General features: G+C 40.7%; 1 protein-coding gene across 2 annotated transcripts in view; it reads left to right on the forward strand.

Annotated features, from left to right (window-relative positions):
- The window catches only part of ankrd50 (ankyrin repeat domain 50), a 62,100-nt gene extending 50,205 nt beyond the window's left edge, over positions 1–11,895 (forward strand). For both annotated transcript variants that reach the window (XM_074673864.1, XM_074673865.1), the window contains exons 4-5: positions 5,176–8,714; positions 10,203–11,895. In XM_074673864.1, coding sequence (XP_074529965.1) covers positions 5,176–8,711 — 3,536 coding nt within the window. In that variant the 3' untranslated portion in view covers positions 8,712–8,714; positions 10,203–11,895. The remainder of the gene's footprint in view (positions 1–5,175; positions 8,715–10,202) is intronic.
- The last annotated feature ends 1,775 nt before the right edge of the window (positions 11,896–13,670 follow it).

Here is a 13,670-nt window from a genome sequence, read left to right on the forward strand (position 1 = left end):
GGAAAACCATCACAAAACGAGTAGAGTAGGGCCAAGGCGTGCTAGTGGAAAAGGGCCATGAGTTGTATGTAGGTGTGCTTGAATGGTTGCGTGTCCACATGTTAGCCCTTTGATTGGCTGGTGACCTGTTCAAGGTGAAGCTAGCTTCTTAACCAATGACAGCTGGGATAGGCTCCACCCCCTGTAACCTAGAGAGGGAACTGGAAATGCTGAAATCTGCTTGCAAGATCATCAGTTGGTGGTTTCACTTTGTACTCAACCAAAGATCTAGACCCGTTAATGTTAATAAATGAGTCTTATCTTATCTTAACCCACCATGAGTACAGCACTTTGCAGCATTTAGCAAGTTACAATGGTAAGGAAAAACTCCCCGTTAACAGGCAGACTCATGTTAGACAGACATCTGCTGTTGGAGTAGCGTTTCCATTTTTGCATTACTGATGTGTTGCCAGGTCACATGGTGAAAAGAACGGTAGCGTCTCTACCGTGGCTCCTAAAGTTTGGCCACCCAAGCATTTGTTTTTATGGAGTCACTGTCAAAATGCAGCAGTTGGCGATAGTCTCTGTTGAATATGTTTCCATTTGAACAAGCTAACAGTGTCATATCTTGGTCGATATTTGTTGCATAGTTATTTTTTAAAGTCCTTTAAGCGTAATTTCCATTAAGCGGTACGGTATGGATCAGTACAGTTTGGTGAAACCTTTTTGTGTTTCCACAGCCAACCATGCCTTTCTTGGTGGGCGATGTGTAAGCCAGACGCCGATGGGTGCGTTAGTGTACCCTGGTTTTAGTCAAAGGAAATGCCACAAAATGTGTGCTGTACTAAGACGAAACAGGGCTTTATATCTTTGGCTTTTAATGCCTGAAATTTGGAGGAGACAAGGCAGTGGATGACTCAGGAAATGAGGAGATTGGGGAGTGACATGCGGGGAAGGTGCAAGCGACTTACACCCCTTTGAACTGACAAAGTGTCGAAAAAGACAAACAAAGTTCATCTTAAGTGTCTTATTACACCTGATAGAAGCTTTGTTCACCTGACAGTCCTGAAAAATCTCTTATATCAAGATCTAAAAAGACAAAATCAGGTCTGAAGTTCTTGAAATGAGAAATAAAAGATCTGTCAATGGTTTATCAAACTACACTTGAGCTAAGAAAGCCAATTTATTTATTTATTTAGTTGCATTGGCAGATTTAATTATGAGAAACTCAGGCCTCATTTTACGAGATTTTTAGTCTGATTAGACATTTCTACTGGCTTAGCTTGAGTTTTTTAAGTGCATTTATTTATTAATGTTGGCTTTTCTTTTGTTTTTTCATTCATCTCAGGTTGATCCAGTTGCTTCCAAACAGTCCGTCTTTATGATCTCTTTAACAATGAAGTCCCACATCCCCCCAAACTTACCCCCTACTTGTCTGGAGCTTAAAATGTTCTCATAAAAACTTTACAGCAGGTAGTTTGTGCCAATAACTGGGTCCAACCCAGAAGAGTGATTTATTAAGAGTGCGACGCTGTGCTTCTCTGATTATGTAAGTTTGTAATCAAACATAGTATCTGAGGTGTGAATGCTGTAATTTCAATCGTTTTTATCACAGCCTGAAATAGACGCGAGGTCTCAAGGACGAAACAAGAGGAGAGAATCGTGAGGCACGGTTTGACTGTGTCGGCTTATCTAGAACAAACTCAGGAGCAGACGATAACGGAAACCCACCGCTCCTTCTGTTTACCGCGACCCAAACTCTCAGGTTTGTTATCTGACTTCCAGGTGTGGTCAGTAACAGCCCTGTGTGGAGTAAGATTTCACAGTCAACCCACACAAAAGCAGCGAGATGAAGCGCTCTGCCTCGGGCTCGCTGACACAGTCTGATTCATACTATGTTCAGGGAAAAGTTGGGTTATATAATCACAGCAGAATTAATGATTGGAGACAAATCTACCAGTGTTCAGCTTTTCAACATGTCAGGACGTGAAATGTTCATTCTGCTTCAAATTACTGATGACTTTTCTTCAAAAAGAGCAGAGTTCACGAGCTTTAATCCAACGTTAAGAAAAACTTCTTTCCCATCGTCGTAGTCACAGAGAAATACAGTGTGTCAATAACCCCCGAGAGAGCCCCCACTGACATTTTCCTGTCCCAGTAACCCTGGGAACCATGGGAACTGTAAGTATAAGTATGCAAAAATGCTCTTCCTGCCCAGAGGCGGGTGGCCACACAGACCATGAGCAGATTGTTTTAACATGGAGGGAAAGTTCACTTAATGCCCATTAGCCGAGGCCATTATGGAGCCATTTTCCTCATCTCAGAGAGGAATTCCCATTAAAGATCTTTCATTAAGACCCACTGTGATAATTCCCTTTTTTTCCGGAAGGATTTGTAAAGGTCTGCGCTGAGGGCATGAGAGCATGTAGCATGATAATAAGTGAGGCACTGGAGGGACGTTTCACGGCGCTGATGTGCTGCAGGCGGGAAAATAATGTCTCCCCGGCTCTCTTCAGTGTGATTCTTTGACATCCTCAGGCCTCCTGCAGATTAATGCCTGCTGCTTAATCACTAATAACACCCGCAGTTAGTGGCTGGACTGATGGAGCAATCAATCTGATTTAGTCTGAAAAATACATTGAAGTGACAGTATTTAGACAGCTATTATTTAAAGTGAGCTCTGCCTTCCTTTTCATCTCCTCTTGATGACTTCCCACAGAAATAACTGTATCTTTATTCTAATAACATCTCTGTGTAAGCTTTTTTGTCTTTACAGGCACCCTGTAAATTATTTAAACTCATATTGCTTCTACATAAGACTCAAAGTGCTCTAATTACCATGATTTTGTTCTCCTGAGCTCGAACTGATCGTGAACTCCCGCTGATGGTGTCTACTTCCAGCAGCCAGAGGGGCTGTGCTCTCAATTCCTCTGAAAGGTTTTTTAACACCGTGGTTTCGCTGTTAATTATCATATGCTGTTTTTAAAGGTTTGCTTAACCTAATTTTATGGAGATGCGAGCTCAGTGAATAAATGCTGGGTGTGATATCAAGGACGTATATCACAGTAATTCTTTAATTAGGGGTGTATTTCAAGAATACGATATTAATTTCAAGCAATGACCAATTTACAGTGGGTCATTTGGCAGATATGCTCTTCAAATTAACACCAGAGTACATGTTTGTCTTTAGTATTCACAGTATTATTTGTTCAAAATAATCATCAAACATGACAATTGTGGTTTAAAAACTAGGGATATCCCAATACAGATCTTTTGACTTCCAACTTTCATGATATATTTTAATCGATGCCGATCCGATACCTTTCTCTGATAAATCCCGTACTCCAATGGGTGATTCTTTATAAATGTGAATCATATTTGTTGTGTCAAACTGAGCTCTGTTGGTACCTGTGCTGCTGACCGATGGACTTGTTGCAAGACGTTCTTTTGCTATCATTGCTATCAAGTAATCCCACACAGCGGACATGTTGGCAGCATGGTTTGATTTACAGCAGCCGGAAAGCGTTACAGTGCTGAAAACACGTGGAAACTAGATTGGTCCCAATCATGCAACTAAGACTGTTTCCAAACCACCTACTACATACTTCATGTGAATGTAGTAGGCACTACATACTGCCTGCTGCTTTTGCTTGTAGTATGTAGTATGACTGTTCTGTTGGGTCTGTTTCGTAGTTTACTACTCTGGTTTCCGGTTTCAGAAGCTACAGATGATGTTTTTTTTGTCTTTATTATGAATGTACAAAACAATCTATGGGCAGATCTTGGCCTTTTAGTTATTTTGTCAATCATATCACACAGAATCATCATACTTGATATCTGATCTTACACCAAAAATTACACCGTTTACTGAAAATAAATCTGACCGGATTTTTTTTTTTTCTTACAGCTGATGTAAAAACACTTCTATACAATCCAGTTATGGTTTGTGTGATTTATATGGGTTATTGAATTTGTAGAAGTAAACATCTCTTTTAAGACTGGGAGTGACAAGATTTACTGGTGTTTCTTTTTTTTCAAATTATTTCACTTCTATATCATGGACTGTCTAATATTAGTGTTGTTGTATTGTAGTTGTATTGCCGACTCATTCCAGTAGATGGCAGTAATTCACAGAAACCCGCCACCTACATAGACAAACAGCGTTAGCGCTGTGCATTGTGGAAAACAGTTTGCCAGGTAGACTGGTCCGTTGCGTACCGAGAAATTTTCCTGGATCAGTAGGACATCCAGGGTTTTTGGTGTACTTCAGATTTTGCAAGTTTTTGCATACTGACCTACTACATACTGAATATCAGCCAAAATAGTCAGCACTGCTGGTGTAGTAGGCGGGTTGGAAAACAGCCAAAGTGTGCCCTGTTGGTACCTACATGTTTGCGAAGTGGTTTGATTTACAGCAGCTGTAAAGCGTGATGGCGCTGAAAAGGGGTAAAAACTAGATCTATACCGATCATGTAACAAAATCCGATGCTATCCGATCCTCTAAAAACAGCCATATCAGGCACCCATACTGAGCAATGTCTTGGGACATCCCTCCTAAGAACTATTTAAATAATCAATTTAGATAAAATAATTCACTTTGTATGTGTCTGAGAAATCTGTATCAACTGTGTTACCCATTGGAAAAAAAAACCTATAAATCAGCAATAGTTTGCTCCAAAGTCACATGACCCAAATCAGCTGAGGTCCCATCCTTTTTGGTGTGAACCTTGAAGAAAGTGTGTCATGTTTCAGCTCCTCCTCATCAATATTTCATCAGAATGATTGTCTGTACATGGGGCGCATTAACTGTTCATCAACTGTGTTGACAACATTTTCTGCTCTCCTTACTAAAGATGCTAGAAAGACCAAATTGTGAAGAAAATGAGCAGAAATAAGATCTAATGGAGGTCAGGTGGTGTCTAAACTGTGATATAAATGATGAGAGACATTTCTAGGAAGCATAGTCTGACGTAGAAATGTTGGAATAACTCTAAATTCAGTATAATATGGAGTCATAGTGACAAATAATGAACCATTTCTTTTTATTACTTTAATTTTTAAGAATTCATTCAAACTTAAGCTTGCTAATTGATGACTTTTGCAACTACTTTGCAAACAAATAGAATATGAAGCAAGAAAAGCACTGATTTTTTGCATGTTAACTGACTTCCCTGATGTCCCTTTCTTGTCTTTCAGGATTCCGCAAAATCAGCCTCGACGACCTGCGAAAGGCCTACATCGTCAAGGATGTGCAGCAGTACATCCTCCACCGCCTGGACCAGGAAGAGGCCCTGAGGCAGCACCTGACCAAAGAGACAGCCGAGATGCTCAACCAACTCCACATCAAAAGCAGCGGCTGCTTCTTGTACCTGGAACGTGTGCTGGACGGCGTCGTGGAGAATTTCATCATGCTCCGGGAGATCCGCGACATCCCTGGGACTCTCAACGGCCTCTACCTGTGGCTCTGCCAGAGACTCTTTGTCAGAAAACAGTTTGCCAAAGTCCAGCCCATCCTCAATGTGATCCTGGCAACTTGCAGGCCGCTCACGGTCAAGGAACTGTACCACGCAGTCTGGACCAAAAACATGACATTGACTATGGAAGAGTTTCAGAAGAAGATGGACATTCTCTCCAAGCTGTTGGTCGATGGTCTTGGGAGTACTAAAATCCTTTTCCACTACAGTTTTGCAGAGTGGCTACTGGATGTTAAGCATTGCACGCAGAAGTACCTGTGCAACGCAGCAGAGGGACACAGGATGTTGGCGATGAGTTACACATGTCGGGCAAAGCAGCTCAAGCCGCTGGAAGTGCAGGAGTTTGCACTGCACCTTGTTAACTCCAACCTGCAGATTGAGCCATTTAATCTGGCTCTGTGGATGGTTTGGAACGGGACTCCTGCTAAAGACTCTCTGACCACCTCCATACCAAGAGAACAGGAGGTCCTGCAGCTCCTGGTCAAAGCTGGAGCTCATGTCAACAACGAGGACGACCACGCCTCGTGTATCGTGCAGCAGGCCCTGGAAAGAGAGGACTCCATACGGACATTACTGGACAACGGGGCGTCTGTGAACCAGTGCGACTCCAGTGGGAGAACTCTGCTGGCCAACGCTGCGTACAGTGGAAACCTCGATGTGGTCAACTTGCTCATATCTAGAGGAGCAAACATGGAGCTGGAGGACAACCACGGGCAGACAGCACTTACTCTCGCTGCGAGGCAGGGCCACACCAAAGTGGTTAACTGCCTAATTGGTTGTGAGGCCAACATAAACCACACAGATCATGATGGATGGACCGCCCTGCGCTCAGCAGCATGGGGCGGACACTCAGAGGTTGTGTCTGCTCTGCTTTATGCCGGGGCCAAAGTGGACTGTGCAGACGCTGATGGCAGAACTGCTTTGAGAGCAGCTGCTTGGGGAGGCCACGAGGACATCGTGCTGAACCTTCTTCAGCACGGGGCCGAGGTCAACAAGGCAGACAACGAAGGACGGACAGCGCTCATTGCTGCAGCGTACATGGGACACCGAGAGATCGTTGAGCACCTGTTGGACCACGGAGCAGAGGTGAATCATGAAGACGTGGATGGGAGGACGGCTCTTTCTGTCGCTGCTCTCTGTGTTCCTGCGAGTAAAGGCCATGCTTCTGTTGTGAGCCTCCTGATCGACAGAGGAGCAGAGGTCGACCACTGTGACAAAGACTGCATGACCCCCCTCCTTGTGGCCGGCTACGAAGGACATGTTGATGTGGTCGATCTGCTTCTTGAAGGCGGAGCTGACGTCGATCACACGGACAACAACGGTCGAACTCCTCTTCTTGCAGCTGCATCAATGGGCCACGCTTCTGTCGTGAACACTTTACTTTTCTGGGGGGCCGCTGTTGATAGCATCGACAGCGAAGGAAGGACTGTGCTGAGCATCGCGTCTGCTCAGGGTAACGTGGAGGTGGTGAGAACTCTGCTGGACAGAGGTCTGGATGAGAATCACAGGGACGATGCAGGCTGGACCCCGCTACACATGGCGTCATTCGAGGGCCATCGCCAAGTGTGCGATGCCCTCATTGAGCAAGGTGCTCGTTGCACAGAGGTGGATAACGACGGGAGGATACCGCTGATACTGGCTGCACAAGAGGGACATTATGACTGTGTGCAAATTCTTCTGGAAAACAAGTCGTGTATCGATGAGCGGGGATACGACGGGAGGAACGCTCTCAGGGTAGCTGCACTAGAAGGTCACAGGGACATTGTCGAACTGCTGCTGAGCCATGGTGCCGACATAGATTGCAAAGATGCAGATGGACGCCCTACACTCTACATACTGGCACTTGAAAATCAGCTGGCGATGACGGAGTATTTCCTCGAAAATGGCGCAAATGTAGAAGCTTGTGACACTGAGGGAAGAACAGCCCTCCATGTGTCCTGCTGGCAAGGGCATGTAGAAATGGTGAGGCTGCTGATGAACTATCACGCTGATGTGAACGCCTGTGACAATGAGAAGCGGTCTGCCCTCCAGTCTGCTGCGTGGCAAGGACACACGAAAGTCGTGCAGTTTTTGATAGAGAACGGCACCCATGTGGATCATACGTGCAACCAGGGAGCGACTGCACTTGGCATTGCTGCACAAGAGGGTCACATCGATGTTGTGCAGATACTTCTTGAAAACGGTGCCGACCCAAATCATGCAGACCAGTTTGGACGCACGGCGATGAGAGTTGCAGCTAAAGGTGGCCATTCGATGATCATAAAACTTCTGGAAAAGTACGGAGCGACAACTCTGAACGGCTGCAACCCCTCCCCAGTTCACACCATGGAAGAGAAAACCCCACTGGCTGTGACGGGTAAAATGCAATCCCTCACGATCAAATCGAGTAGCTCTGGCAGCACAGGCGCAGGAGACCTGCAGTCATCTGGACGTGGTCTAACCAACGGGCCCGTCCATGCATTCAGCTCCCCGTCAGAGTCACCAGATTCAACAGTAGATCGTCAGAAATCCTCCCTTTCAAACAACTCTCTGAAGAGTTCAAAGAACTCCTCCTTGAGAACCACATCGTCCACAGCCACAGCACAAACTGTGCCCATAGACAGTTTTCACGGACTGACATTCACAGAGCAGATCCAGCAGCACTCCCTGCCCCGCAGCCGGAGCAGACAGTCCATCGTATCCCCTTCCTCCACAACAAAGTCCATCGGTCAGCAGCCATCATCTCCATCCAGTGACTTCGACTGGTCGATGTTAAAATCAGGTCTCAAGTCAACAAAGGGAAGTAAGACTGACACATCAAACAGTAAAGGAGCTCTGGGAGACAAGAAGAAAATCAAAAACAGCGGATCAATCCAGGGACAGGTTCTGGAGTACGAGATGACACAGTTTGATAAAAGAATCGCCCTCAACAAATCAGTGGCAAACATTTCAGTGAAGGACCCCCACTGCAAGATCGTGATCGGTGGTTCAATTCGGTCAGAGAGGGGGCAAAGCCAGGATCCGTACTTCATCCAGCAGCAGAGCTGCGTTGAGAAGAAGCGGAACGGTATCATGACCAACCCCAACTATCACCTACAGGGTAATCAGGTGTTCCTGAGTAGGGTATCGGTTCCCCGGACTGTTCAGAGCAGAGGCCACCAGGATGTTTTAGAGAACTATCCCATTGGGGAAACTGAGCTAAGCCTTAAACAAGCCCTGAAACTGCAGATTGAAGGATCAGACCCTGGATTCAACTACAAAAAGGAGACTCCGTTATAGCTGGTAAGAGATGTTTTATCAAATTAGTCCCTCAGTGTGTGTTCATGTTAAAAATACATCAAGCATCAGGGGTGACAGCAGGGAGATACGACTTAGCTTGTGTGTGAGAAGCTGCCCTTACGTTGTTTATACTGGATTGCATTTAAACACAACCACACTGAAAAAAAACGAAATCTTATTGAGTGTTTTTGTCTTATTTCAGTGGAAAATGTCTTTTTTGACTTAATATGGGCCACATTCACCTGGCCAGTCCAGAAAAATGTCTTAAATTAAGTTATTTAAAGACAAAAATGAGATCTGAATTGCTGTAAAAAATTAAAAAAAAATCTGCCAATGAAACAAGAGAAAATTGCTGAAAACTAGAATAATGTCTTAATACAAGAAACTTTTCACTTGGTCCATTGGCAGATTTTTCAACTTGTTACAAGCAATTCTGTGATGGTGTAATGCATTCACACAAAATATAAAAAAAAAATCTCCTGTTTTTACAAGATAGTATCTCATAAAAACAGGAATCTGAAAAGTAAAGGAATTCCTGAAAATCTTTAATTGTCAATGAAAAACATGAAACATGTCACTGTTAACTAAAACACATTTAAAGGCCTGCCTTACCTGTATTAACCTTCACCTCTGATTAGCATAAGCATTTATCAATAAAAATGCCTGAAAAGAAGAAAAAAATTAAAAAAAAAATGTAGCAAGGAGTCAGGCAGCAAAGCATCATGGGAAATCCTGTTCTTATGACATGGTATTTAAAATATTTGCAAAAAGTGCATATCTTTGATATTTTGACCATTTTTTTTAACTAAGCAAATTATCGAAATTAAATTTCTTTTTATTTTTTTCAGATTTTTGAATTTTCAACATATTTGGAAGTTTTGCAATTTTTGCACATTTTTTACACATTTCTTTTGAAAAAATTGCACAATTTTGGATTTTTTTGGAATTTCATAACTGTTGGATTTTTTTTGCAGCTAAATAAAATTTCACAAATTTTGCAAATTTGTGTGATTTATGACATCACAAATTTTTCAGGGATTTTTTGTAAATATTTGCTAATTTTTTAAAAATGAAAAACTAGAATATCACATGAGATAGTATCTGATAAAAACAGGAAATTCTAAAATAAATAAATATCGGTTTTGTTTTGTTTTGTTTTGTTTTTTCTTTTTTTTTGGAGATAGTTATGTCATAAAACAGGAGGCATTTTTTTTTTTTTAAGTAAATGCAATAAGCCATCTCATACCTCATTTTTGTCTTTAAATAACTTTTTAAGTCATTATTCTGGACTGACCAGTTGAATGTGGCTAATGTTGAGTATAAAAAGACATTTTTTACTTAAAATAAGACAAAAACACTTGATAAGATCTCAGTTTTTTGCAGTGCAGACTTAGTTTGAATTTTACTGCATGACGAATGCTTCAATCTGGATGAGCAGAAGTTTTCCCACAGAACAAAACATTAACCCAAATCCTTCCTGTGCCATTTCAGATGTCTTAAATGCCATTCATCACGCAGACATTGGAGGGAATGTGCCAAAGCAACTGTTTTCATCTGCATTGAAACAAACATCAGAATTGTTTTCATCAGTGGGAGACCTCAAAAACAAACCCGGGGGGACGATTGTCGAGTGTTGCCCAAGGCTCATGTAAACTGAAACATCAACGTGCCTACATCTGTTACAGCTTTCTTCATGTACTCATGCAAAACTTTCATTTTAATTTAATGTAATGCTATTTAATAAACAGTGTATGCACTTTTAAAAGAGTAAAATGACAGACATGCATTTGTTCTTTTCACTTTGTAACCCATCCATGTTTTACCCAGAGTTGTTTGAGACAAACATACCAATGCTTCTCTTTTTATTTTTATATCTGCTCTGTCTGTTTCTCACCCTGACAGCAACGCGCCGCTGAGTGCGTTGTCACAAACCACAGGACATAACAGTCAACCGGTTGCAATGGTATGAATCCAAGCGCATTGGTAGTCCGCCTTTCTAGAGACCCCAAATAATCTGTGTTAACCTTGAGCAGTGTGCATATGTTGTGTGTAATATGTTAATAGCTACGGCAGATTACTTCATGAGTATATACAAGCATATTTATTTTTGGAAAAAAAAGCCACTTTTGCCACATTTTGTGTTGCAGTATGCTCCATGGTGCTGTGTTCAGAAGTTGCCTGCAGTTATTTTGAACTCCCAGTTTCGTTGGCTTTGAGTGTTTGTGTATTGTTACAGATATCTAGGAGAGAGGGAGGTTCATTGAAAATGTAAAAAAAAAAAGTTCATTTTGTCCCTATGGGACTTTTCTGTTGCTTGTGTTTTATTATTTTGTGTGTGCATTAAATATTTAAATAACTCATTGTGTACCATCAGCAAAAGTTTGGTGCTAAATGCAGCGATTGCAAAGTGAAAGCAGGGATTTGAAGAAACGCATACATCTGCAGAGTTGCTCCTTTAACCAAATGCAAGAAACAGAATCCATCAGTTTCCTTCTTGTCGTGTGGTTAACGTCTTGTAGTTCCTGCTGTATTTTTCAGGGGGGGTGTTTGACACAAACAGCTCAGAAAGGGTTCAGCCATAGACGACTCAAAGCCGAGCGGTTTTGTTAGCGATGCCGAGTTGTAAAGCCAAAGTTGAAACAACATTTCTCTGTCCCACCTCCTCCCCTGTGAGGAGCTGAGTATCAGCTCTGGAGGAGGTGCCGGGCTGTGACTCTGAGGGAACTCTAACATCTGTTTCTCATGAACTGTGCGGAGCTGCGTTAGCGTTTAAAGGCTGTGTCATATTTTTGCAGGCTTTTCATATTGTCAACAGCGAGCTATATTTTGGGATCAGAGGGAGCAGAAACCTATCGCATGCACAAACACTTATAAGCCCAAGTGAAAACTCTCAGCTCTTCAGTGCCACAGTAGCTCAAATATTCGCCATGAAGGGTCAAAGGAAGGATTGAAGGCAGGATCAGGTCTGGAAACAGTGTTGGAAAACATACTGTATAGTCTTATGAAACAGTTCTCTTGTTTGTCTTGACTGTGTTTTGTCTGTCATCTTTGATTTGACTGTCAGTGATTGGATTGTAAATAGCTTACCATGTACATTCAACTTTCATTTAAAAAGAATTCCTGTATAATATGAAGTGGAATTTTCTGATGTATATTAAAGTGCTTAATAAACATATTTGCTTTACTGCTGAAAATGATTTCTCTTTCTGTGGTGAATGTGTCTCAGAGCTGAGGAATGTATCAGCCTCGTGCTGGTACCAGACCGTCCTGTTAGAGACGCAGAGGGACACGGTGCACGGGGTAACAAAATATAAACATCATTATCAGCAGGAGGAAAAAAATGTGTTTGGTACGGTGTGAAAACCTTCAAACCTCCTCGTCCCTTCATCACAGACTGATGAAACCAAACGTCATCATCAGTGGTCAGTTTTCTGCAGTGTTACGAGCTGCGTAAACATCAGCAAACTCTGGTTCTGACCGAGGAACACATTCTCCATTAGGGGGCGATATGGGGGAAATATGTCAGGATGTTTTTATGGCAGGATCAGGAAGAGCAGCTCATGAAGAACATGCTTTAACATTTAGTTGAACTAAATCTTCATCCCATCTGTCAATAAAGCCTGCCACCGCTCTACTTCACCTCCTACAACATCAACAGCCCACCAACTTTCCATGCATCTGTGGCTTACCTCAAGTTTTACAGCCCTGGGAAGATAACTACATCTACAAAAAGACTAATCTGGAAGAAAATACTGATTTAAAAAAATGAGTTAGGCAATATATCAATATATGATATTAAATTCAAGAATTATTTAGAAAAAATAAAGAATCATAAAAACCTTAATATATATATATATATATATATATATATATATATATATATATATATATATATATATATATATATATATGCAATTTGTTTTGAAATTCCAAAATAGTTCAAGATTTTTGCATGGTCTTACGTTTTAATTCTTTGCAAATATTTTTGTGAAATTTTACAAAGTTTTTTATTTGCATGTTCTGCCTTGTTTTTCCAAATTTAATTTTAAAAAATGTCAATTTTAGAGATTTTGCAAATTTTTGAAATTTCTGCGATTTTTTTTAAAGATGATTGATAGAGATGATGATAAAGATTGATTTTTTTTTCTTTAAAAGCAAATTTTGGAAAGTTTAACATTTCTTTGAAAATGTAGTAAATTGTTGGAATTACAATTTCTTATTTTTTTTTTGTTTTTTGTTTGGTTTTTTTTTTGCAAATTTCTGAATGTTTTTTTTTTTGACCCATTTGTTTTTTTGTTGTTTACATTTTTTTACATTTATTTTCTTTTGAGAATAATTTGCAAATTTTTGGAATTTCAAATTTTTGGGATTTTTCTTTGCTAATTAAAATTTGATATATTCTAAAAATTTGTTTTTTTAGATTGCAAATATTTTGATTTTTTTGTTTATTGAAAAGCAAATTTTGGAAATTTTAACATTTTTTTGCAAATTTAGTTAACTGTTGAAATCACAATTTCTTTCTTTTTTTTTGGTGTTTTTGCAAATTTCTGAATTTTTTTTACCTTTTTTTTTTTTTTTTTTTACATTTTTTACATTTCTTTTCTTTTGAGAGGAATTTGCAAATTTTCGGGATTTCAAAATTTGAGGATTTTTTTGTTACTAATTGACATTTGATATATTCTGAAAATTTGTGACACTAATGATATTAATTTTTTTCCCCTTTCTTTATTAAACTTAGACATCACATGTACAATATTTCAAACACATTTTGAATATTATGTTCACTAGTTTTTTACTGTTTTTTTATACACTGTTTTGTCTTTATTGTGAAGATAAAGGAGATTTTGTGGCTCCTGAATGACTTCAATCCAGGTGAGCTTAAAAAAAATACCTCCTATGTAAGTAAAGGTTACGAATAGAGACTCAGTGTTGTAAAACAGGCAGACAAGTGGCACCATC

The sequence above is a fragment of the Halichoeres trimaculatus genome, unplaced genomic scaffold (assembly GCF_033239565.1).
Source record: "Halichoeres trimaculatus isolate MK-OKI-2021-1 unplaced genomic scaffold, fHalTri1.1 fHalTri1_scaffold_7, whole genome shotgun sequence".
Classification (NCBI taxonomy): Eukaryota; Metazoa; Chordata; class Actinopteri; order Labriformes; family Labridae; genus Halichoeres; species Halichoeres trimaculatus.